The 27,111-nt window shown below is 47.1% G+C and overlaps 1 protein-coding gene across 21 annotated transcripts in view; it reads right to left on the bottom strand.

Moving 5' to 3' along the window:
* The window catches only part of LOC102087877 (tetraspanin-15), an 84,345-nt gene that overhangs the window by 28,143 nt on the left and 29,091 nt on the right, over positions 1-27,111 (bottom strand). For 3 of the 21 annotated variants that reach the window (XM_065040660.1, XM_065040655.1, XM_065040651.1), the window contains 6 exons: positions 24,372-24,493; positions 23,798-24,013; positions 21,832-22,094; positions 19,693-20,848; positions 14,429-14,967; positions 9,122-9,307 (listed from right to left, as the gene is read on the bottom strand). In XM_065040660.1, the coding sequence (XP_064896732.1) occupies positions 9,122-9,307; positions 14,429-14,515 (273 nt within the window). In that variant the 5' untranslated portion in view covers positions 14,516-14,967; positions 19,693-20,848; positions 21,832-22,094; positions 23,798-24,013; positions 24,372-24,493. Of the gene's footprint in view, positions 1-9,121; positions 9,308-14,428; positions 14,968-19,556; positions 19,670-19,692; positions 20,849-21,831; positions 22,095-23,797; positions 24,014-24,371; positions 24,494-27,111 lie in introns of all 21 variants that reach the window. The other 18 variants (XM_065040659.1, XM_065040653.1, XM_065040650.1 and 15 more) reach the window with 14 other exon arrangements.

Genomic DNA, 27,111 nt, shown 5'->3' with positions numbered 1-27,111 from the left:
ATGCAGAGCACAGGGGAAAGATCACTGCCCTTGTCCTGCTGACCACGCTGTTTTTGATACAGGACAGGATACCGTTGGCCTTCTTGGCCACCTGGGCACACTGTTGGCTCATGTTGAGCTTCCTGTCCATTAGTCCCCAGGTCCCTTTCTGTCTGACTGCTCTCCAGCCACTCTGTGCCCAGCCTGGAGCGCTGCAGGGGGTGGTTGTGGCCAAAGTGCAGGACCCGGCACTTGGCCTTGTTGAACTTCATCCCATTGGAATCAGCCCATTTTTCCAGTTTAAAATCCCTTTGAAGGATGGAGCTGATTTTATCCTCATTCTACACTCCACAGTCACCACCAAACCCCTATGGGAACTGGTACATTCTGCATTCACACAAATAACCCCCCAATATGTTCTTTTTAGCCATTTCTACAGCTCCAGCGAAGCAGCCGAATCAGCTTCATTGAAGCCAACGCAGGCAGAGTTTGGACCTACGAATATAAAAGCTGCAACTTGTCATCAATCTGAATTTCCCTGCTCCCAAGGTGAAAAGAAACTCATGTGATTTAATTTCTGCCCTTAAAAGGATGAATTCCCCCCATTTTGCACATGCGGGAGTTCACAGGTACCCGGGTCTTGCTGTATCTTTGTGCATCTGGAGCGGGAACTGCTCATTCCCTCTTGATAAATGGGAACAGATTGAACATACGATCAAAACATCTTTTACTTGACCTGGGAAACCACTAAATCACCCGCCTGCTGCATTTCACGTGAGCACAGAAACACTAATCCGGTCGCTTTTGTCCTCTAATTGAAACTTTTTGGTAACGCTTCTAAAAGAACCGTTTCTTCCTAATGCCACGTTGGAGGTTCCTCCCACGCCGAGTGGCCTTTTCTAAGGGTTTGATTTGCTCCTGGAAGTGAAAACTCAAAGAATTGTTTATTCCCACTTACAAACAGCTTTTGTAGTTGCTTTGAAGCAATAAAAACACCCCAACAAAATGTGTCAGGAATGTTTCCTACGCAGATTAAACGAGGACAACAAAGCCCAGATGAAGAGGCTTTGCAGAGCATCTTCTCTTTGAGTGATAACCCAGGATGTTGTTTTATTCATACAAATAGTGCTATTTTATTCATGCAAATAATGCTGTTTAATTTTAGGGGGGCACACAACACAGCTCCCTGCTCATCCACCCAACATGGGGCTCGTAATGACCCCTCTTTGGGTTCCTCGCCTGCATTTGCCAAGACTTACATCAAAATACACGTCTCCTTTCTGCTTCAGGAACTAAATAACCAAAAACTCTGGTTTTAATCCCCCCAAAAAGCCAAAAAAAACCCCAAAAAACAAAGAAACAGGAGCCCTGGGCACGCGGCGTGGTCCATTTCCCCAGCCCAGATACTGGTGCTGCCACCACCACGTCCCACAGATCCCGACCAAATTTGCTCCCCAGAGTCATCAAAACCCCATTTTTTGCCTATTTTTGGCTTTTATAGCCTGCGGTTGGGTGCATTTTTGGCTGTTATTAACCCTTCTGTGTCTACAGCCCCACTACCCTCCACTCCCAGCTCAAGACGAGGACAGATGCTGCAGCTAAAACAGGCTCATGTTCCCCAAACCACCCCCAAAATGAAGTTTTTATGCACAGGGATGGATGTCGCCTCTTAATCCCACCCCCCATCCATTTCCATGAGCGACGGCTCCTTTCAAATCTGATTTATTTCAGAATTTGAGGGCCCAACAATCCCATTTCACCTCTTTTCAAAGATCTCGGTACCTGCTGCTTTCCCCTCAATCAGGAAAATTATTCCAGCGGCGCAATGGGCTCAATCCTTTAACAAGTGATTCATTGGAAACTCCTAATGCAGATTAAACCACTTGGACGATCTTAAGATCATGTCAGGCTTTGCAAAAACCTCTCCTGGGCTTTACTCAGGGGCTCATCAGCTTCTCTTCATCATGCATCGGCGTTGAGAGACGCTGGGGAATCAAAATGTAGCATGAGATACAACTTTTATCTATTAAAACTTCACATTAAGAAGGTAAATCACTCCAGAGATGATTTTTGGAAGGATTTTGTAGCATCGGCCCTTTCTTGGGTTTTCCAGAAGCTGTGAAGCTCCATTAATTCACAGCAAGGGGGGTTGTTATTATTGCAACAATTAATTTAGTGATGATATTAAAAAATAAAGGGGTGAGGACCAAGAAATGCAACATGCCCGGAGTTTGCTGGCGCTGCTCAACGTTTAAGGCTCGGAAAGAACAAAACGTGCTTTTTGTTACTCACAAAACCTTCCCAAACTGCTCCTGGAAAGAGGGTGAATGGGGACGCCGTGAGAAATTACACATGGAAGTGCCAATAATTAGCGTGGTAAGAAAAATGTCATTAATTCCCCAGGGTTCCAGCCCCATTTTCTCCATCAAAGCCAAACCTGGGCTGAGCAAAACTGTTTAAAGGCCGTTGCGGTGATTAAAACCCCGGCCAAGAGGTGAACAACCCTTAATGGAGGAGATCGGCCACAATTCCTACTTTGTCTCTTATTATGAAATAATAATAATTAAAAAGGGTCGAAACACACAGATTTAAGGGAGAACAAATGAGATGTGGAGGGCTGCGTAAAATGTGCCCCATGTGGTTTTTTCTCGCTGTATTTTGGGGGGATTTGGGTGTTGGGGGGATTTTGCATTTATCCACCTCCCCCCTGTGCGGCTAAACACAAAAAAACCCAGAAAATGGCATTTTTGCAATCAGAGAGCGCTATATAATCAACAGGCTTAGGAAGAAACAATTAAATATATGCAGATCACCAACTAAAACTCTGCAGGAAGGAGTTGCTTCCATCTTCTTTTTAATCTTCTATTTGTATGCTAATTTGCTTTTGTGAGAGTTAAAGCAGCGCCATCGAAACCTGTTGATATTGGAATATTCAGCGTGAATTTACCCCAAGATCCTCCAGCCGCCGGGTCGCCGCATTCAGGGGGTCACGCTCAGCCTTTCCCAAGTCCTCAGGTTTGGAAATTTGCTTCTTTGCTGCAAATATTCAAGGTATTATTTCATTTTGCTGACCTGGATACCCCGTGCAAATCCTCTGCTCTCACCCAAGTGCTTTCAAACAGCACAAAAGCACAATGAGTTCACCCAAATCAAATATCCAAGTGGTTTAAGCGCCCACTAAGCATCAACTCTTTCCAACTATTTCACCCAATTGTTCCGAACGCAGAAGAAAAATAAAGGGAAGGTGCTACTTAGAGGTTTTTTCAGCTTAAAACTGATTTTAAGTGGGTAATCAACTAGCGTTGGGGATGCGGCACAGGGATGGTTTATGTAATTGAGGTTTTCGGCGTAATTTTTGCCCTTTTCTCCACACAATGGCAAAATAAAACCCAGCTGCTTGGACCGGTTCAGCCCTCCAAGTGCTCCTTCTTCTGATTGCTTTTATTCCAGGTCCCCAAGCTTCAAATCACTGGAGTCGCTGGTTCTCTCTGAGGGGGGAGTTTATCTTCCCAATGCTCCATCGGCACAATAGCTCGGTGATTGCCAACCCATTTCCCCACCGTTCCCCTCTTCAAACCTGATATAGCTGCGATTTTCCAGCGTTTCAGCGCTCGACTGACACGGGCAATCAGGGGCTGGAGAGGGAGGGGGAGGTTTAATTTAAGCCCGGCTCAGGGAGTCGTGTTGCGGGTTGAGCTTGAGCGTAAAAGAGCAAATAAAATCAATGGTAAAGGTGGCGGTGGTTGCAGGAGTTTGCTTTGCACATCTTGCTGTTGCTATTTGGAAATAGATATAGATATGTAGCATAGATATAAATATACATTTCTATACTTAGAAGTATTTTTATGTATATTTATATTGATTATATATATTTATATATATATATGTATATAAAAACAACCTGCAAAAGGCCAAAAGAGCTCCAGCAACAGCTGATCTCTCACTGTCACAACCCAAATTGGTGACAAATTTTGGCAGGAAAGGAAGAGCCTAAAACACCAAATAGAAAACTGGGAAAGTCGGATTTCTCGGTGCACCCGGTCCCTTATTTCTCTTCCATTCTGCATCAAATCAAACCAATTCTATCAAAACCAGCTCTGAAAATTCAGGGATTTACTGACTTTTTGGAAGGTGAAATATCCATGGGATGAACACACAGGTCCCAAACCCCCAGGCAGGGGATGTTTAGGAAGATATGACACGTTTTGAGCAAAAACAGCTCTAAAAGAGCCACAAAGTGGGGCCAGTTTGGGTAGATTCAACCGCAAAACCCGGTTGCTTGTCCCATCGCATTTCCAGATCCTAAACCCAACCATCCCAGCTCCTCCAGCCTCTAACCCAGCAATAAATATTGATTTTTACCATCTGTTCACTAAATCACCCCTAAAAGCAAAGCCAAGACATCTCCATCAAACTATCCACAGTTCTTCAAGCTTTGCAAATGTCAATGGCGACAGAAGAAACTCTCAACCCATCTATTAACTACAAGTCTCGGTAACACCAATTACACCCGCCAGCAGCTAAAATCCCCAGGTTTTACCTGAAATTTGTCTAATAAACTCAATAATTGCAAGCAGGCATTGCGTTTATTGAATAAACTTTGCTCGGGTTATTAGAGAGGTTGTTAAAGACTCAATAATCTGGTTTACGCTCGGTAAGAGTCGTGTGGAAACTCCTAATGCAGTTTAAACCACTTGGATGATCTTAAGATCATGTCAGGCTTTGCAAAAACCTCTCCTGGGCTTTACTCAGGGGCTCATCAGCTTCTCTTCATCGTGCATCAACGTTAAGAGACGCTGGGAAATCAAAATGTAGCACGAGATACAACTTTTATCTATTAAAACTTCACATTAAGAAGGTAAATCACTCTAGAGTGATCACAATCACAGGTAATGACCAGAGAGAATAAGATTCAGAAGGAAAAGATTAAACCCCAAATTTGTGGTACCTTGCAGGGGGGATATTGGAATAATATGTCAAAGAGGAGGTGGGTGGTTTTCCTAAGAGAAATGGTGATTTTTCTCCAGGGGGTTAAAGAAAATAAAACCCCATCTGTTCAGCACTAAGTGACGGAGATAAATGAGGATTTAAGAAGCATCTACATCCACCGCATCTCACGGAAAAACAAAATAAAGGTATTTAACACCAAGTGCTGCCTGATGAATTATTGTAGGGATCAAAATGTTTTCTCTTAAACAGGGAGGAATTGATTGCCTGCTCTCCAGATTAATAAGCCATATTTTGAGATGAAAAGACAAGTCAGTTTTTGTTAGGGATTTGAATTTCAGGGTGTTTGTGCTCATTGTTAACTTGGGATGCTTGAAAATGTGTGTGCAGGCATTGCAGCAGCTGCAGCACATCTGCACGCATTGATTTGCCATCAATATATGGATTTTTAAGCCCATTTTTGGGGCTCACTGATCCCTCCTCTGTGGTCCCTGCACCACCAGATTCTCCCTCAAGGTGAACGAAGCACAAAACCCACTAAAGCAAAACATATTTTCAAGAGTTTTCCCAGGAAAATTCAGTGGGTGTGAAACAACTACAACCAAAAGTAACCCCTAATGTCCCACATCTCAAAGGGCTTCTACACCAGAGAGGACGTCCCGCTGTGAAATTCCCCTTAAATTCCTTACAAGTGTCCACTTTGGGGTGACGGGTTGAAATTCTAATGCGCTTCACAGCCAATTCCAACATAAAACCAACAGAGAATTCACAATATGGTCCCGAGCCAGAGGTGGATGCACAAAGCCAGCTCGTGGTTCAGGCTCTTCGAGATGCTCTTTAAATCCATTTATTCATCTTCTAGGAGCTTGCAACGCTGCTAAAAAAATCCTATAAAGAAAATCTCTGACAAGAAAAGACAACATTATGGTCTTTGCCTCCATGCAGACCACAAACACCTTCTGTATTTGTGCAAACATCTTTACTTATCTCGGCGATTCCAAACTGTCACACTCTCCTCCTCGTGCCATTCCCCATCAAGGTGAATATATCTATGGGGGGAACAGTGTTTCAGGTCGAAAACTGGGAATTGGGCTGGATCCACTACCAGATAATTAATGTAGTATAAGCCAATTGTGCTGCTCAGCCAACAAAAGGCGGCTGAGGAGCCTCGAGTAACCCTAAAAACCCAGAACTACAACGTATTTCGACGCACAAGACGAACATCCCGTTCTTATATCCTACCCAAAAGGGATGCGTTATCGACCGGCTTTACTTATTCCCCGTGGCATGCGTGAAGCTGTTTGCATCCACGGGCAGGAAAAGCCGACACAAACGGGCAGGATTATTTCTTTGTCTCAGCCGTGCCTGTTGTAGAATTGATTCGTCCGACAACCTGTGAAACGCAGTTAATGAGCTTGGGTTCCTGTCGCCCCAGGTTGCTTCACCGATGAGATTTTCTACCCTCTGATGTGTCAATTTTCCACTTCTGAATTCAGTCTGAGTTGCGGAAGCGGCGTATTAACCGTGATTCACGAGTATTAGCACAGAAAGAAAAATATTAGCGGAAATTTGAAGTATTTATCCTTCTTCGGAATAAGCCTCGATCAAATTAACACAATAGTAAATAGCTTGAAAAGCAGAGAAATTATAGAGATGAAATATCCTCCACAAGCAACATCACTATGGTTGTGGCAGAATATATTTCCTAGGCTTAGATGGTATAGAAATATGATGCTTTGATGGACAGGAAAAGAGGGGTATATGTTTGAGGTATAACCGAGTCCAGGTGAATGCGCACTGGTTGAATTAGGCATCCAAAGAGAAAGAAAAAAGCCTGTTGATAGGCAATTAATTAAAAAATAATTTTAAAGCTATTTCAACACCACAAATATCACTTGGAGGGGCCGTTTCTGGCCACTCATGGAGAGCATCCTCCAAAGCGCTGGGGTGCGGGGGCAGCTCTGGAATGGAGCTCAGCTTCGAGCCCAGCAACGCTTGAAAGCGCAACGCAAACACCCACCAGACGTATGGAAAAGCCACTAAAATTGCATCTGCAGAAGCAAAGACAATATTGGTTTTCTGGTCCGGGCTCCCCTCTGGATTAATCGGAAATGCAAACGCTGAGCGATTTTTAAAAGCGATACTGTGATTTTTAAAAGCACTAGCTACCCGGAGTGTTTGATTTTAATAAACCCATCAACCCGAAGCAGCGGGAGAGGAAGGCGTTATGCAAACCGTTGGCATGCGAGGCACGTGTGTGTCGCCAGGGAGGCTCCGCGGACCAGCGCGGATTATTCATCCGAAAGCATCTTCCTCACCGAGGGAGCGTCAGACGCAGCCGAAAAGCTGACGGAGCCGTCACGGAGCTCGTTGATTGACACTCGCCCTGGCTGAGCAGGATGGAAGAGCTTTGTCCCCATCTGAATGCAGGGAATGGCTCAAAATTGAGCTTATCCAACCTTGCAGCCTCCTGCTCCGAGCTGGAGGCCGAGCTGTCACCCCAGAGCAAGGCAATGAGCAACACACCCAAAAAAACCCTGGAAAGCAGATCAGGAGCCAAAAGCTTTGCCCTCATGGCCAGGATCTCGGCCACTTTGCACTTCAAAGGTAGATTTTCCCTCTAAGAACCCCCTTGCAAAAGGAAATGAAGCTCTTTTCTATTGGCATTGCCAGGGCTAAAATGAACTTAACAGTGAAGACGTTGCTCCACAAGAGGTGGGAACTCAGCCCCCAAAATAACTCCCGTGTAAGCTGTGGTGGTGACTCATTGAGATGCATTAATTTTGCTCCTTGACGTCACCAAGATCATAGAACCACAGAATCATTTCAGTTGGAAGAGACCGTCAGGATCATCGAGTCCAACCATAACCCAACTCTAGCACTAACCCACATCCCTGAGAACCTCATGTCCGTCTGTCCAACCCTCCAGGGATGGTGACTCCAGCACTGCCCTGGGCAGCCTGTTCCAATGTCCCACAGCCCTTTGGGGAAGAAATTGTTCCCACATCCAACCTCAACCTCCCCTGGCGCAACTTGAGGCCGTTTCCTCTGCTCCTGGCGCTTGTTCCTGGGGAGCAGAGCCCGACCCCCCTGGCTCCAAGCTCCTTTCAGGCAGTTCAGAGATCAGAAGGTCTCCCCTCAGCTCCTGTTCTCCAGCTGAACCCCCAGGTCCCTCAGCCGCTCCATCACACTTGTGCTCCAGCCCCTCACCAGCTCCGTTCCCTTCTCTCAACTCGCTCCAGCACCTCAAGGGCTTTCATGAGGTGATCCCGCCACCCCTGGGGCCGCCATTTTGAGCCCTGAGGTGATTTTGGTGCCACCATTTTGAGCCCTGAGGTGATTTTGGTGCCGCCATTTTGAGCCCTGAGGTGATTTTGGTGCCACCATTTTGAGCCCTGAGGTGATTTTGGTGCCGCCATTTTGAGCCCTGAGGTGATTTGGTGCCACCATTTTGAGCCCTGAGCTGAGGAGCCCAGAACCGCCCCCAGGATTCGAGGTTTTTCCTCCCCAGGTCCCAGCACAGGGACGGTCGCTGCCCTGGGCCTGCTGGCCACACAGTGCTGGTACCAGCCAGGACGCTGGTGGCCTCTTGGCCACCTGGGCACACGCTGGCTCACGTTCAGCCGCTGGCACCAACACCCCCAGGGCCTTTCCCAGCCGCTCTTCCCCAGCCTGCAGCGTTCATGGGGTTGTTGTGGCCCAAGCGCAGGACCCGGCACTTGGCCTTGTTGAACCTCAGACAATTGGCCTCAGCCCATCGACCCAGCCGGGCCAGATCCCTCTGTGGAGCCTCCTGCCCTCAGCAGATCAACACTCCACCCAACTCAGTGTCATCTGTGAAATTACTGAGGGTGTACTTGATCCACTTGTCCAGACTGTTGATAAAGAGATTAAACAGAACCGGCCCCAATACTGAGCGCTGGGGACACCACTCATGTCCGGCCGCCAACTGGATTTGGCTCCGTTCACCACAACTCTTTGGGTCCAGCCCTCCATTCATCACAGATACACCCATTCAAACCACAAGCTGCAGCTTCTCCAGAAGAGCGCTGCGGGATACGGTGTCAAAGGCTTTACTGAAGTCCACACAACATCCACAGCCTTTCATTCATCTACAAAAGTTGGGTCACCTTGTCATAGGAGGAGATCAGGTGGCATCCCAAGGGCTGTCCGGCGAGCGCGGTCCCGGCCTTACCGTCTTGAGCAGCGTGCGGTTGTCCCTGAGGCTCCCCACCATGCCCACGAAGGAGACGCCGAACATGGTGAAACCCAGCAGGAGGAGGATGATGGCCGGGGCAAGGAAGATCCCTTCCAAGGTTTTGTGCTTTTGCCTCTCCGCTTCGGCGTAAATCCCCACGCACAGGATCACGAGGCCGAGGATCTGCAAGGGAAGCGCGAGACGGGATTAGGACGCCAACGGGGAGAAAAGCTGAGGTGCCGAGGGAGAGGTGGAGATGGAAATGTCTCAAACAGTCACGGAAAACTCACCTAAATGGCGCCATCAGTGCTCGGCACGTCCCCTTTGCTCAAGGTTGAGCAAGGGATGGATAATTGCAAGGATCGGTGTAGCTGAACAGCTTTAAGCCAGGTTTTACTAGGCTTTTGTACTTTCATCCCTGTCTCTATCTTTACGTTCCACCTGGATGCTCAGCTTGGTCCTTGCCGTGGGTTTGACAGACCCAGAGGCCGATTGTCATTGACACCAGGACCCCCCTGAGACAGCGCGATCCCCAAAATTGCTCATTTCACCCCAACATTTTTATACTGAGCTCAAGCACCGACTTGCACCCAAACCCCGCTCGCTCTCTCTTTGCACACCAGCACTAACAATTAAAAACCAAACTAACAGCACCGTTATGAAGCGCTTTTGATCCCTGGATGAAAAGCACCATAAAGAAAAGCACCAGATTATTTATGACAACGTTCCCCCACTGTCTCCCCTTCCAATGAAACAGCTCTAATTAAACAAGAGAGCCTAACAATGCCGGGATAAAGCCAGGCTTCAAAAAGCACCATTTGCTCCTGGCCACAGACACCCGCGCTCTAAACGCCGACATCTTCAAAAAAGATGAAAACCTCATTTTTTGGGCTCCTTGTTCATTGCTTTCTCCTTTCCAAAAAGCTTCATTGCTCCTAATGAGTTTGTTGTGCTAATTCATGCTGACAATGAGAATGTCCCAAGCTGGAAAGGACCCACAAGGATCATCAAGTCCAAATTCAATCCTTATTTTATTGCTTTTTTGGGAGGTGATTTTTTCCTTCGCTTTTTTGGGAGTTGAATTTTTCTCCTCTATTCCGCTGGGCGCTATTTCTGGTGCGTTTTAGTAGTTCATTAACATCCATCAATCACTGTCCGCTTCCAGGCTCCGTCTCATCTATCAAAGAACTGAAATCTCTCCGAAAATGAAATTGAGACTCGTGATGTTTTACAGACGTTTTAGTTATTTGAAACTAAACGGGCCTGTTTCTGATAACGGGCTTTTAATCACGGTTTCATTTTTCAACTCTATTTTAAGCACCAGGCTGATGGGTTGGGATTTGGTTTGATTTCATGTTTATCTCTCAGGCGGCGTCCCGGGAAATACACTTGGATGTGAAGGCGGGGGGTAGATATTAACGCACATCACGCTAATCCTTGCCGTTCCTCCCGCCTGCCAATCAGAACCACTTTCTTAATTAATTAATCCATCTGAGATACGAGGGAGGGAAGAGGAAAGTGCATGGAATAAACCTGGGAGAAACACCAAGAAGGGTTTTCAGGATGGACACGTGCATTGCTTAAAAAGAGCTTTTATATGGCCGAAAGCATCCTCGAAACAGCAACCCAAGCCACGCCACGCAGCTTTTTTGGGGTTTCGTGGCTTAGAAAAAGCCGCGTGCTTTGCTCAAGTGACTCAAATTAGCCCTTGGGATTAACAAGTCAACACTGAGCTGATCCCACCTGAATTTCTTGGCTCTCTCCTTGTTTAGTTCTAGTTTAAAAGGTCACCCATTGCAAGCTGCTTTGCTACAGGTTGGTGCTGTAGGTGGGGCCTGGTGGCTAAAAAGCACCTTTTGATTGAAAAAATAATAGAAAAGGGTTGTTTCTACTCAGCTTAAAGCATAAAAAAGCATCTTGCAAAGCAACACACACCTTGTGGAAGGGATTTACTGGCACATCTCCCACATTGCGAAGGAAACTCGCTGGGATATAAGGAGTTTTGGAAGGACGAGCAGGGAGCGATGCTGCTGCAGGAAGGGATCTGGATGGAAAAGAGCCGGGGAGAAAGAGCAGAAATCCCTGAAAAGCGGCGTTTTTGTGAGAAAAATGATGGATTTGGAGCAAACCAAAGTATGTGTCAGGATCTGTGCAGCACCCGGCAAAATTGCAACGCGAATAAATGTTTATTTCATCAAAAACCTGATTGTCCCGTCTCCCTTCAGCCGCAGACGAGCGCCGAACGCTGTAGGAAAAGCTTGCGTCACCCTTCGCCAAGTCTGGCTGCGCCGGGTTCCATCACCGGGTTTCTCTGGGGGTTGTTTGTGCCGTAAGAATTCAATCAACATGGATATTTTCAATTCCTGGCATCACAACCCTTTCCTACCACCCACACTCGAGGACGTGGTAAAGCACATAATGAAGTTTGCTGGTAAATCATCTGTAGTTATGTATTAATTGCCCCGTGATCACCATAATACAGTGAACACCAGGACAGAGAGCAGCCGGTAATTACAGCTGCTCTGCAATGTGTTTAAAAGAAAAATGTGCACTTACCCTCTAACGAGATGATCATTATCTCCTTTCTATATGATAATAACATGCGATCAAAGCGTGACCACAGGGAAAACCAAAGGGGTGGCTGCGACTCCACCAGACCCTGCGCCAAAGGCGTCCGGCATCAATTCTCCTTCTATAAGCTGGGAAGAAATCACCTTTGGGTTTTAATTTTTGATTGTAATACATCTTGGAGTTTGTAGGAGCTGAGTGGGCAGTGGATAGAGGGTAACGAGCAGCCATTGGGATGTCCAGCTGCTGTTTCCATCCCAAAAACAACCCCTGTGACTCACTCTCCTCCCTCTAATACCCCTGGACGGATAAAATCACAAAGCTGAGTTTCTCAGTTGCTCTGACCGACCCTTCCCCACCTTTGCAGCCCATTTCTAAAGCTGTTTCACTTCAACTTTGTATCGTCTTATAACAGAGATGCTGGTTTTCCTCTGCAGAAATTCCTCAGTCTAATGGAAAGAAAGAGCTGGGAGGGAGTTGGGGACCTGGGATGGGGAAGAGCTAAAGGTGGAAATCACTAATCATAATGTTATTTAGAGACCTGGAGGTCAAGAAGTGTGATGAAAGGCACTTATTGAACAGAAAATAATACAATGCATCGTTGTGGCAATGCTGGCAGGGTTTTTGGGGTACCAAATGGGTGGTTTGTGTCTCTGATGCTCATCGTTGCTTCTCCATCCTTGCATGGTTTAGTTTTGGCACAGAAGCAGCTACGATAGGAGAGGTGCATGGTCCTACCAGCGCTAAAAAGAGACATGCACGGTCCTACCCTGTCCTAAAAATCCCATTTAACACCCAAGAGACGCCACATTCCGCTCGGCCGAGACCCAAAACACCAAAGGAAAGAGGTTCCACGAAGCCACGGGGACGTTCACCCAAACTCAGGCACGGCAGATACGGCTTGTTACGGGTTGAATGGCGTTAATTAGATGAGTCAAGGTGAGGCTTGAATTCCTCCTAGAACACCAAAAAATCACAATGACAGTGGCTTCAAACCCTGCCAATCACATTTACGTGAGTCTGGGAGGAGCAGAGGGAACGGGGCATCGCCGCATCCTCCATCCAAGATCCATCTGCCTTCAAATGAGCAGTCAGGGCACCCCTGTTCCTCCTCAGGAGGTTTTATTGTAACGTGCAGGTGAGAAATCTCAATATAAAAAGTCCTGAATGCTCTTAATGATTCAAAGATATGATAGAATCACGGGATTAATTCATTCCATTACAGGAAAGGATCTAGAAGCACCAGATCCAGTTTTCTGCCAGCTGGTACAACTAAAAACCCACGATCCATCTCACCCCAAACATCCTCAATCCTTCACAGTCAACCAACTCACGTTGTATTCCACCCAATTTTCACCCATGGGCTTAAATTTTCGAAGCCTTCACGTAACACAAGAAGTTCCTAAACAATCATTTTTCTTTTAATGGAGCGTGTTTGGCAAAACGAGGCCCCGGTCACGTCTGCTTAACGAGGCTTTGAACGGTTCGGCAGCCCCGGTGAATTAATACGGCGACAAGTGCAAATGAGCCAGAAGTAGGTCAGCCCCGCGGCCTCTTAAAAGCGTCGGGGAAACCTCGAAACGAGCAAAACTCGGCTCTTTAGAGAAATCAAAACCACCTGGATGGGTTTTCCCAATGATTAATTTTGTGAACAAAAACATCGCGCTGTCCTTACCCAAAAAACTCAAACCGCAGCCACAAATGGGGTAAGAAATGCAGTGTTTTGGTCTCACTGGTCACCCCACTCGGGATCCTGTCACAAGAAAACCAGTAAGATATTCGACAAAAAGACCCTTTTTTCCTCATTCTTATTCGTGCCCTGGGGCAGGCACAAGTCATTTGGCACAGTGAGACAACGGGTTCAACGCTCCCCTCCCAATGAGCTCATTCATTTGTAAAACAAAATAAATAAGGAAATTAGAAGTGTTTTCAAGCGCTGCTTGTAACCCTGTTTACCATTCACAACCTGCCTGGGAACTCAAGCAGGTAGTTCTGCAATTACACCGGCACAATGAGATCCACATACCGATACGCACGCCCCGCACACGGGGCAGAGAGGATTATTCAAACCTCAGAATGAAATATCTGTAAATACGGACTGGATTATGCACGACGAACCCCGGGAAGATGCTAAATTCGTATCTTGAGGATGCACAGACCCTAAAGGAACAGAGAATTTCTTGCTCCCCTGCTCCACCATATGCTCCAGGTGCTGGGGGAGCTTCGCACTGACCGATGGTTCGAAACTGCTTGAAAACAAGTTGTATTTTTAACTTTTAATATAAGTAACGTGGCTGAAATACCCACCACTCCGTGTCTGCTTTCATGCCTTGTCCTTATTGAATGATGTAAAGACAACGGACAAGATGAGCAAGGGGGAATCCGGCCTGTAACATCCCCCCATGGGTGCTTGCACAGTGAAAATGTGAAATTTCAACATTTATGCTCCAAATACCTCGAAACACAACTCGTTGGCACAAGAGATTTGCGAGAGAAGCTCTGGGGAAGGGTAACCACAGGGGGGTGGCTCTTAAATCCACCAAAACCACAGTTTCCCCTAAAATTACCCCCTTTTGGAACCGGTTAACACCAAGCACAGGGGTTGCGCAGCACGGGGGTTTTAACACAAGGATTTGATGCTTTGGGAGGGGAAATCTGGACATTGAAAAGGAAAATCCAGCCCACAGGGGTGAAGGGAAGCAGCAGGAAGGACGGAAAAGCGAGCGGAGCACCTACCGAGAAGAGGGTGGCGTAGGTGGACAGAGCGAATTTGATGCTGTAGTAGTAAAGGTGGGAATTTCGGCACTCGGAGCCTTGAGGCATCGTTGTCGCTCCGGCCGGGGAGGCGAAAAAGCGACCATGCACACAGAGAAGCCTTGAACTTGAACTGTTCGCTCCAGCTTCCGCCTGGCAGGAGCAGAGAGCAGCCAGAGGGAAGCGGCGGCGGCGCCGTTAACCCTTTATTGAGCTCGGCGCTTGGTTTTGCTCTAAAAATCACGCCAAAAATCAGCGCGCAGTTGGACCTCTAGCAAATTTTTAACAGCAAATGCGTTGTAATCAGGATCTCCCACCTTCGCTGGTGTACTGAACAAGTTCATGGCAATCCTGTAGCCATCCCAGGAGCTCCACGGCAGCAAAGGGTGAAGCGGCGGCTGCAAATCCAGCAGAAGTGCCCCCCGAGTAGTTGCTTGGAGAACAACGTCCAGTTTTACCTGTTGTAACTTGCTACTGTGTGTAAAACCTTCCTTTGGACACCACTTTCAGCTGCCCGGCGCCTGCGGGAATAGGAGGAAGGAAAGAGAAATTATTAGAGCCGGGCTCAGGGGGGTTTAACGCTTCAAAGTAAAAGGTGTGGGGAGGAGGAAACCGGCACCGGGAGAGCAAATGGCTCCGGGAAGTGTTTGTGTGGCTGTACAAAAGTAATATTAGAGAGCGGAAAAGTGGGGTTTAATAAAATGAACAGTAAGAGGAGCTTGGGAAAGATGGTGTCTGAAGATGCAGAGAAGCGTCCGGCGAAGGGGAGCACCTAGAATAAGGAGCACCCAGAAAAAGGGGAGCACCCAGTAAAGGGAGCACACGGCAAAAGGGAAGCACCCTGGAAAAGGGGAGCCCTAGTAAAGGGGAGCACCCAGCAAAAGGGGAGCACCCAGCAAAAAGAGGAGCACCCAGAAAAAAAGGGGGGGAACCCAGAAAAAGGTGAGCCCCAGCAAATGGGAGCAACAAGCAAGGGGGAGCACCTAGAAAAAGGGGAGCACGCAAAAAAAGAGTAGCACCCAGAAAAAAGGGGAGCACCTTGCAAAAAGGGAGCACCCTGCGAAAAGGGGAGCCCCAGCAATGGGGAGCACCCAGGAAAAAGGCAGCACCCAGCAATGGGGAGCACACAGCAATGGGGAGCCCCCAGAAAAAGCAGAGCCCCAGCAAAGGGGAGCACCCAGTAACGTGGAGCCCCAGCAAAGGGGAGCACCCAGTAACGTGGAGCCCCAGCAAAGGGGAGCACCCAGTAATGCAGAGCACCCGGCAAAAAGGAGCACTCAGAAAAAGGGAAAACCCAGCAAAAAGGGAGCACCCAGCAAAAGGAGGAGCACCCAGCAATAGGGAGTACCCAGCAAAGGGGAGGCCCAGAAAACGGGGGAGCACCCAGCAAACAGGAGCACCCATCACTTCTGCCGCTTGAGCCGCTGCAGACCGCAGTCCCACATGTGAACTGGGCATTATTTCCACTCCCCTTCAAACTCCCTTAATTCAGACACATCTGCAAAAGCAGCGGCAGGTCCTGCACCACAAATTCCCTATTTTCCCCATGATGCTCAAACCCCTTCACTACAAGTCCAGAAGTTTTAAATATTACTTTTTTCTTTTTCCAAAATGAATAAAATCTAATCGGTGCTTTATGTTCTGCAAAAGAGACGATAAAGAATAAACGTCCTTCCGGCGGCGCAAACACACACGGACGCTTTGCTGTTTGCATCTCGGGGACAAACAGACAGGAGCTGCCCTTAAATCACCCATTTATTTCTCCTGCCATCTCCCTAATGGATAAATAACACCGGACACAAGGGATAATCGGGCACCGCTTTTAAAAAACTTAACGGTGAATTGAATAAGTTTTGCAGTCCGAATTTAAACAGGACTTGGAATTTTTCTCTATTTAACGACGCTCTCAGAGTGATGGGAACAACGTGGGGTTTATTCCTGAATATATTTCCCCCTCTGGCAATGCTGGTGGAGCTGGGGGAAGGTCGTAGAGTCATTTTGCACGTGGGGAAACGAACCAGCGCTTAATTAGGGTTTTAATCATTAACGTGACCCCGGTTCTGGCAGCATCATGTGTAGACAATCATTAACCGCAGGAAGAAATGACTCAGGCGGTGTTTCATGCTCGGGACCAACAGGGATCGTTCAAATCACTCAATATCACCTGGCAGTCAAAATCTGGGGGGGCACAGCCAAAATTTGGGGGCTCACAGCCAAAATTTGGGGGTTCACAGCCAAAATTTGAAGCCTTGCCACCAAAATTTGGAGGTTTGCAGTCAAAATTTGGGAGTTTGTAGCCAAAATTTGGGGCTTTGCAGCCAAATTTTAGGAGTCTGCAGCCAAAGTTTGGGAGTTCACCGCCAAAATTTGGGGCTTTGCAGCCGTTTAAGGGGGTGATGCTGCTGCCGGAGGGGGATTTTCCACCTGCAGAGCCCCATCAGGATGGGGATCCCCTTCCCACCCCACAAATGGCCCCAAGCTTTACAGGCAGAAAGTTTCCTGTGATAATCCAATAAAATCCAACCCCAAAGCTGCGGGAAAACACATTAAACCCTCCGAGGGAGTGAGCGCCTTCAATAAAGATGCAACTTATTCCCCCGAGTGGGGGAGTAAATTAATTAGCGCTCCTGTAATAACAAAGCTCTGCCTTAGTTGCTCCCTCTACCCCAAACTCTCCTGGGTTTGGCTCTTTTCTAAGCATTTGAGACCCCGAAGCAGGAAGCGCAGGAATGCACTGAGCACAGGTTAACAGCCAGCTCTAATTTCTCTACAGCAAATGCATATTATTTTTAATAATCCCTTGGTTGCTTCCTTAGATGTGTCAGTCACGCCACAAGATATTTTCAGGCTGAGCGCGAATTTGGACTGATGAGCTTATCGCTAGAAATAGTTGGAATCCCTTCAATGTCACCTTCCTGTACCGCCTCCAGGGAGGGAAAAACCCCCCAAATTGCACTAATTTGCTATTTTTAAACTATTTTTGCAGCGCGGACAAGTGTAATTGGGCTGTTTGCTGGCAGCAGGTTCCCAGTGCAGAGTGAGAAGAGAAGCGTTCAGTCCCCATTCCGCTTCCATTGGGTGTGCGGAGAGTCTGTGCCGGAAAATAACGCAGGAGCAATGAAATTAGGCAAAACCCAATAAAAATAAAGCACTATTGATCCTATTGACAACAGGAGTCAGGACAAGCCCTGAATCTTCCACACCTGTCGGATCGGGAGCACACGGGGCTGCAAGACTCTAAAGCTTTACTCCTTCCCTTAACACTCAAATATCACCCAGATCAGAATTTCAGCCTCTAAATATTCAACTTTAAGATGTTTAATATTAATCTTTAAGATGTTTTTTTTCCTCTTACACCCCAAAACAGTTGCAGCAGCTTCTTTAGCAGCAGTTTCACTGCTCTGCTGAGCAATTCTCACTTGACGGACATAAATACAGACCCAGAGCAGCTGGGGAAATACGGACTAAATAACTTGCTTTGGAAATATTGACTATCCCAGGCAGAAATGCTGAACAGAAAACAAGTCGCTCAAGCAGCCTTTTCACCATTATCCCCCAGTGCAACCCAATACAAATCCATAGCATCCACACCAAGAGCTGTCTCCTCTATATGGGCTTTTTAATAATCATTTTAAAAGGTTTTATAAATCCCTGATTGATTGTTGCGCAAGCCAAGAGACATCAAATCCTGACAAACCTCTGGAAAGTGTGTGTTTAGTCATATCACCCAATAATAAATCCCCTATTAGAAGAAAAGTGGGTTCTAGATAGAAAAAAATACCATTTAGCGTTAAATAGCAGTTTATCTGGGGGATAATACCAACAAAGGGTGAGTATTAATTGCCATTAATGACCAGCTGGATGAAAACCGCAGCTACTCAGATTAATTAGAGCTGCAAGTCATCTTCGTTAGTGCTAAATGAACCTCGCCGGAGAAAAAACAGGCACTGAGTTCTGCACTGTGTGTGTACAAGACATGTGGCATGACAAAAACCCCTTTTTTCCACAGAAAAAATAAGAATTAGCATTAATTTTAGCATCCCTACCTAATCCTGAATGGGTGCTGGATCAGATGGTCCAGCAGTTGATTCCTTTACGATGATAGTGTAGAGTCTTGCATCTGGTAGGAACAACGCCAGGTTCCAGTATAAGTTGGGCAACAAAGATGCTGAAGGGAGTGGAGCATCTCCCGGGTGAGGAAAGGCTGAGGGAGCTGGGGCTCTGGAGCTGGACAAGAGGAGACTGAGGGGGGACTCATTCATGTTTCCAGATATCTAAAGGGGGAGTGTCAGGAGGATGGAGCCAGGCTCTTCTCAGTGACAACCAGTGATAGGACAAGGGGCAATGGGTTCAAACTGGAACACAAGAGGTTCCACTTAAATTTGAGAAGAAACTTGTTCCCGGTGAGGGTGGCAGAGCCTGGCCCAGGCTGCCCAGGGGGTTGTGGAGTCTCCTTCTGTGCAGACATTCCAACCCGCCTGGACACCTTCCTGTGTAACCTCATCTGGGTGTTCCTGCTCCATGGGGGGATTGGTCCGGATGATCTTTCGAGGTCCCTTCCAATCCCTCACATTCTGTGATTCTGTGATATTTTGCCTTAAATATATTTTTTCCAGTGCTGGTCTCAGCTTGAACTTATCGCACAAATGATTCAACCGCTGCAGGAAAATCAGCAACCGCAGGGAGGAACCCAATGAATAAAGAAGAACCGTCACAAACGGAGGAAATAAAGGCAGTTTTGGCCAAGGACAGAATGGCTCCACCAGCCCAAAACCCCAGCGCGGCACCAAGGGATCCAAACATCAATGCAACATCCACTATACGCGCTTCTTCAGAAATCAACCCCCCCACGATCTCCATCCTCTGGCTGTTGCCACCTCCCCTTCCATCCTTACCCATTCCCACAGCCTTTCCTGAGGTCAAAACCACAGAAATAATAATTAAGGTCTTTTTTATTTCTTGCCTTCAGGAGCTTTATCCAACCTGACAGTTGTCGGAGCTGCTCATGATACAATTATCTAATCAAGAGGATGCAAAGCCCACGGTTGCATCGAGATGCTGGTAGGTACCTTTGCCATCACCCCATCCCAACACACAAGGGAATTTTTACCTTTTTTCCCCCAGAACGGCAAATTTGTGGCTAAAAGCCGTTTTTCTTCCATCCACAAGCTTCCAGCAAAGACACGGTGGCGTTTCTTGGACTCGTTACAACCCTAAAAAGAACTAGATGGGAAATTCAGACTCACTTGGAGGTGTCTCCGCGGGCGGGATCTCCAAGGACGGCGTCTCGGCGCCGCTTCCCGTTGGATGGAATCCAAGCACCTTCTCTTTGGAAAGCAAAGCACATGAAAGCACAACCCGCCCGGAAACAACAGCGCTCGTCTGACAACACCCAAAATCTGGCAATTTCTCAAACTCCCTTCGGAAATGCTTTTAAGGAGGGAATCCCAGGGTTTAGTTGCGCCACTCGACTATTTATAACCGGTGGTTTTTTTTGGCAGAGCCAAAAAATAGAGTCGTGCTGCAGGAAAGCGTAACGGAGCCAGGAGTTTTCTCTGGGAATTCAGGGCCAGCAGCGAACAAACCCTCTTCATTTACAGCCAAAACCTTTCTGCTCATCTCAAGCGACGGTTGCGACGCTCAAACCACGCGGTGCAACCGCTGGATTGCGAAGAGTCGAGCTGAAAACCACTCAGGGAAGATGTGCATGAAGCTGCAGATTTGCACAGAGCCCAGATACCAAAATCCACCCCCTAAATTATCCCTAAATTCCCCTTTCCAGGAGATGACGCATCCTCCCGCCAGCTCCGCGCTGTTTCCCACCATCGCAGCAACGATCCACACGAAGCACATCCCCTAACGAGCTTTTAATTACTTGGAAACACACTATCGTCTTGCAAACACACAAATCAACGCCTAAAAAACGCCATGCGGAGGAAAGAAGAGAGGCGACCCCAGCAAGATGTATTTGGGTTTCAATTGCTTGGAGCGATCATCTAATTTAGCCGACTTCATTTCATTTGCGCCCAGGCTGGAGAGCAGGGCTGTTTGCGTTACGGATAATCTTCGCTCTTCATTTCGAGCGCTTCTGGCAGCCGTCGCTGGGTCGAAATAAAGCTCTCATTTAATAAATAAAAGGCCGACGCTCAGAAACGCGCGCGGGGCTCTCACCGTAACAAAGAGTTATAGCGAGCGGAATGCGGTTGTTCTTTTGGGGGCCAAACTGGAGAGTTTTTCCTTCTGTCAATGCTCGAGGCAGGAGTTTGTGAGATTAAAATGCTGTCACCGGAGGGGATGAGTTTGCGCCACGTTCTGCTTTTGCACCCGTTCAGTTTTCCTCCTTGCGTCTTGCTCCTTCTCATCCTCAGCGAGGGGTTAAAGAAGCTATTCAGTGACCTTTTCCTAAATATTAAGAACAGGTTTGCTAAAGCTGTAGCAATTCCCCCCCAAAATCCCACATATCGCCCACCCCAAAATGCTCTTGGTGTTTGGTACAGGGAAAATATCAATAAAACCCTCCCAGCCTGGGGTTGCGCTGCCACAGCTCTCGCTGCCACAGGACCCGAGATCTCTTTTTAAGTACAAAAATAAAGACGTTTTCAGCTTCTCTTTGGTCTCCAGTGTTGCTGCAGGTTGTGGCTGGTGATGCTTTGAGCTTTTCAAAAGGACCTGACACCTTCCTATCAAAAAAGCCCTCAAGAGAATAAAATAAATAGATTAAAAGCTTGTGGGAAGCAGAGATTTAACAGCTTCCTTCACCTCCAGCAAGAGCATCTGAACCTTTGGGCTCCTGTATTTTGTGGCTTTGGTTGAGAGGCTGCTGGTAGGAATAAAGGGTTTATTTCCAGCCCCCCACAAGCCCTTTACATGTTGTTAAATTCATCACAAGTCCCCAAAGTTCCCATCTCAAGATGCCCATGACTTGCAAGGGCTGTGGTGGAAAAGAAAAAGGGTTTGCAAAGAAGCTGGAAGAGTGGCCAGCAAATCAATAAAACTTATCATTTTTGATTCTTTCTTTAATTCGATCAAGTTTTTCCTACAAAGAAGCCAGCTAGTTTGCCCCAAAAACTTGCCCCAGCAGCCTGATGTACCCAAACAAACCCCATTTGAAATGGATTTATTCCTTCGGGCGGCTCATGCTTTTCCTAATACCCAGCCCAGAATTGCTCGTGTTAAGCGCAGCTTAATCGTGTGCCAAACACAACTTATTGTGCTTTAAATCCCCAAAACGCTGCACGTTTGGCGCTATGTTATAACCTCCAAAAAAGCTTTTCTCAGCAGGCAGCGGCAATAACAGCAAAATCTTCACAAATGTGCCAAAACCGCACGATCCTCAACCATTTTTCAACCCGAATCTCCCCCAGCCATAGATATGGGGCACTTACTTGGCTATTGGGTTAAACTTTGTGCTCTGGAAGCATTTCCTACTGGTTCTTGGTGCAAAATAGTGAATAATCGGGGCACGGAGACAACGGGCAAGTGTTATAGAGCATCTGGAGCAGATTTGTTCCCTCCAGCTATTCAGCGCTGTTTTATACCTTTAATTAAATAGCGGTGAACGTTGGGACGAGCCGCTTTCCTTTTTTTCCTTAATTAATTCATTCGCTGCACCTTCTGCCCTCAGAGCATCACCTCGATTCCCTCCTGGCTTCCCATCAGTGATTTGGAGGAGAAATAAAAAGACAGAAACCCCCACCATTTAATTTCCAGTAGTAAAATGCCACTTGATTTTCCTCCTCCAGACGCATTCCTGCCCTGTGGTGGCTCCTCACCTTTCCATATCGCCAATTCAAGCACCAATTCCTCTCTTCCCATCAGCTGCTGTCAAGAGTTATTCCCCTTTCTCTCTTTTATTGGGTTTGGCGCCGTATCACGGGTGCTTTCCCTCCTCAAAACCATCGCTCACCTCTCATTCAATTTGGTCAATGCATCCCCGGCCGCGCTTATACAACTTCAACCGAATTTCAGGCTGGACTTATTTACAGTCATCAGCATAAACTGCATTTTGGGAGGAGGAAAAGGAGGAACGACCGCAGCAAAAATGGATGAAGCGCTTCTTTTGGAAGCAGCCGGAGAGCAAGGTGTGGTTTAGCTCACGCTAAGCACTTTGGGCAACTTTTCTTGACAATTTATCCCCTCAAATGTCAGCTGGAGAGGAGTGTTTTCCAATCCACATGGCCCTTTTGCTACGAACTCACTCCAAATTCATCCCAGCACCTCCAGCCTCGGCATCTTGGCAATTAGAAGCTCTGTAACACAAACCCACCTCAAACTCTGGTTCTTCTCCAGCTCCAGCATCTCTTTTGAGGCTGTTTAGCCCTAATTTCAGGACGTTATTCTTCCCACACATCCTCAGATCCTCTATTGCCTCCAGTGTACCCAACAAATGTCCCTTTCCCCACCACTCACCATAAAAAACCCATTTTATCTCCTAGAAGATTGTTTCACAGCAGCTTAAATTATTTCCACCATGAAATAACAGCAAGAAATCCCAACCAGGAGCTAGAGACAAAATACACACAGGCAATGAATCTGCAGAGGAAAAAGGGCTTTTTGCAGTTATTTTGGGGGTAGAATAGCAGCCAATTAAACCACACACTAAAAAAAAAGAGCCATTAAAACAAGAGTCAGTGGTTTGCATGCGAAAAAGCTGCGTTTTCCTCAGCTAAAAGCATCTCTTGCTGCTTTTATTTGCACAGCTCGATCTCTCCGGCCCCCAGGGTTACAAGGTTGACGTTTTGTATGGAAATAACCTTCTCTCTCGAGTCCTCTAGCGAAAGCTGATCTGAATCTCACTTAATATCGCATCCTTGCAAAGACGATGAATTTAGAGCTTCTGGGAATTGAAAATAGTTTAATTAGCTACTGCTTGGTTTAGGACCCAGCTCATTAATTCAATGACAGCGAGCAGAGCGGATTTTACCGGAGGAGGCCATGGTTGGTAACCACGAATATCATGAAGACGGTATCACCGCCGTCTTTTTTTACACGGCGAGCAAGAACTGGAGCTGGGAGAAGCGTTTGCCAAACAAATTCCTCTGCAGCCGTCACCTGGATGGAGTTTGCCGGGGCTCACCAGCCCCAGGCACGAAGTGTTAATCAACTTTACAAACCCGCTGATAAATTCACCCCATTTCCAAGAGTTGTCAGAGCCGCTTGTGAGCCACAAGACTCATGCAGGACTGTTTTTATTTAGTGTTTGCAAGGGTTTGCTCTCAACTGACTCTTCGTGCAACTCTATGGTGTTGGGCTTGGCGCTGTCAACACTTCCAGGGAGGAAATAAAAAGCCTTTTTCTCCCCAGTTTTCCTCTTGCTGGTCTCTGGTTGAGCCCTTTATCCTTATGACCTACCTCAAAGCCTGACAGGCAGGTTTCCTGCTGAGACACGACACTTTGGGCTTCTCCGGAGCTGGACACCATCAATCACATCATCCTTCAGCCCATCCACGGCTCAGCGGGTCCTTCAAAGCCCCTTTGGCTGTTCAGATGCGACACGTAATTCTGGAGCAAGAAGCTGGAGGAGAAACCGCTGCGTTGCAGTTGAAGGTGGAAACCTGGCATGGAAACCTGAGTGGAGGGGGAAAAATAGGTGAGAAAAACCAGTTTATGGCTCGTCCAGAGAGCCCACGGTTCTCAGCTTTTAGATACAAACCAAAGAGCGACCAGAACCCAACACCATGGGCAAGTATCTAAGAGGAAGATGAGCACGAAGAGCCCGGAGACAGCACAGTCAGAAACACCAAGTCTGATTTGATTTACAACCCAAGAAGATCTCACCCATAACTACAGGTCATTTCCTAGCAAAACCAAATCCATATTTCAAGTGCAACGACGCACAAGTGGGATAAACCCAAATCTAGCAGCTCCCAGATTTTTTGGGGGGAGAAAGAGGAGGAAACGCGTCTCCCCTGGGGTTCAAACACACCTCCGAGCCAGGTCTTTGTTTCACCACCATCCACCCCGGCGAGGTCGGGAGCGTTGCTAAGACACCCGCGTTAGGCTCCGGCGATTTTGGGCTGAAGACGCGTCAAAGAGCAGCAGGAGGCTCTGAAACAGGAGGGAGAAATCAGGGAACAAGCTGTCAGGGAGAAATACAACCTGCCTGGAGGTGTCCGGCACTCGGGGCGATGCAAACACCACCTCCACTTCTCCGTTTCATGAGAAATCGCTCTATTTAGGGCAAAAGATGCTGGAGGACTCCAGCACGCTGAGGCTCCAACTCCTCCATCCCTCGAACCTGCACAAAGGATATTTTTGACCCTCTTAACTGTTTTTTTCCCCTTGAGCAGCATCACCAAGAGGCAAAGGACGACCCTTCCCTTCTGATGCTTTCAATTCCTCTGCAGCGCATCAGTGAGCGACAAAACCATCATTTCCAGAGCAAATTGTCCCTCCTCCTTGCTCTTCTTGCAGGAGGTCATGGCTGCTCCAGGCTCATCCCCATCCCAACCTGTTTCCCTGAAAATAAGACAGGGGTTTATATCAAGTTTTACTCCCAAAGATGCGTTAGGGCTCATTTGCAGGAGATGTCTTATTTTGTCATGAGCAACAACCTACATTTATTCTTGAACAAAAAAGCAACATCTCTTCAAATATAGTCATGTCATCACATACTGTCACACCTGTGCTGCTGCATTCTATCACCAATTAATTTTATACATGTACAGCTGCCTGGACATTATTTAAATTGACTTTTTTAATGAATTGTAACTAGGGCTTATTTTTGGAGTAGGGCTTATATTTGGAGTATCCTCAAAAATCACACTGGGACTTATCTTCAGGGTAGGGCTTATTTTCAGGGAAACAGGGTAGTGATGACTGTTAGGCAGCTCAGCTTAACAAAATAAGCCAGGATTTGTAAGGCAGGGCAGGTAGCAGATGTTCCTGGGTCCGGACTAAATGCTTTCTGCCCTAAATCCTGCCCCAAAGTGCTGAAGCACCAGCTCTGAAGTTCAAAGCAGAGAGGAAAAAGCTTTTGAACTTTCACAAAGGCTTTTGAAGAGCACAAAGAGGGATTTACTCACCCACGCACACAGCCAAAGCGTTTGCTTAGGTTGGGCATGCCAAGCCTAAAATAATAGTTAAGCCTAGTTTCAGGTTTCTTCCACCTGATGTGGAGAATAAAGAAAGCGAGGGGATGGAGAGGAACGAACCCTGCAATGAACCCCCTGAGGCATCTTCCAAGGAGGTGGGAAGCGAAATTTAAAAAGAAATTGCAGCAGGAACCACTTTGGGCCAAGTCAAGTGTTGCTGGTGAGAACCTGTGTTTAAAGTAAGCCACAAAATTAACACAAGCTAGATTAAATGAGCAAATAATTCTGTACAACCAGGTGAGGGCTGCTCAGCCCAGCCAGGGGTATTTCAGCATTCACAGCAGGTGCAGTTAATAAATCAAAGCCATGACTAAAAATTCAGGCTGGTTCCTTCAGGAACCTGCTACCAGCCCCTCCTGCATCAGCATTTTCCTTCTCCTGCTGATCTTAGTGTCACATACAGCACAGCAGCAAACGCAACCCCATATTTTACTTTGTTAGTGGGGGTTTACCTTATTTTTTTGGTATAATCCCAGTTATTTTCCCCTCTCGCACTCCAAGCAGCTTGTTGCCACTTCAGGCATTGATTTCATTCTAAGGCAGGATCTGGAATCTTGTCCTATGTCAACCTGGGGTAGATCTCGGGTCCTCAGGACGTTTTCTGACCAAACCACATCTCCCTAAATTCACAACTCTCTCTGCTGGTCGTTTCCCCACCGCCACATCTATTAAGGTTGGGATTTTGGTGGTTATAAAGTCTTTAGCATCATTCATGGGGTTTTGCACATCGCTACCTACAGCCTTGGGGTTCCAGAGCTGCAAGAACCCCCCAGCTTATCCCCCCTATAGCTCAGAGCTTCTGCAGTCACACAAGGACCCTACTGCAAAAGGGATAGTGTAATGCAAGAGTTTTTAGGCACCTTTAAAATCACATATAGGTTTAAATCCATCCTCGAGAGCTCCCTTCACCTAGGAAGCACCAAACGCCTGTAGCAGCGAACCGCAAACACGTGGCTCTGCCTTATTCACCGGTTTTGGAGTCGCGTTGGTGATTGTCACCATGTCACAGCTCTTGGTGGGGCAAGAGGTGACTTGCAGAGCGCACAATCAAGCGAAACATCCTCAAAAAGCTCATTTCTAAGGAAAACATTTAACACGCGCCTTCTGCAAGGTCAGTGAACTTTAAAATGTGTTTTGAATGGCTTTGCAAAGATTTAATACCAGCCCTAAATGGAGGATCTTCACCACCCAGCACCTCTGCAGGGAATAAATCCCATCTCATGCTGCTCACCCACCTCCTGCTAAGAAAAAAACCAACAACAAACCATAAATCAAACTTACATTTAGCAAAGACACCCCAGTTTGGAGCCACACAACATCCATCCCCCTGCTTTTGAGTCTCCAAAGCACAAGGACACGCAGCACAAAGCCACCTGGGAGCCAGATTTAATTAACAAACCACCCCAACCTGCCAAATACCAACCACCTGCAAAACACAACCCCAAAGGAAAGCTCAGATACGCTCAATTGAGCCCCCAGGCTGCATTTGCACATGCTTGTGCAGCCCAGCTTGCAATAGGCAGCTTGTTTCTGGGCTTTTAGACTCGGTGATTTCCAAATTAACCACAAGGA

This window comes from Columba livia, chromosome 25 (assembly GCF_036013475.1).
Source record: "Columba livia isolate bColLiv1 breed racing homer chromosome 25, bColLiv1.pat.W.v2, whole genome shotgun sequence".
Lineage (NCBI taxonomy): Eukaryota > Metazoa > Chordata > Aves > Columbiformes > Columbidae > Columba > Columba livia.
This window is presented reverse-complemented; position numbering and strand designations above follow the sequence as displayed.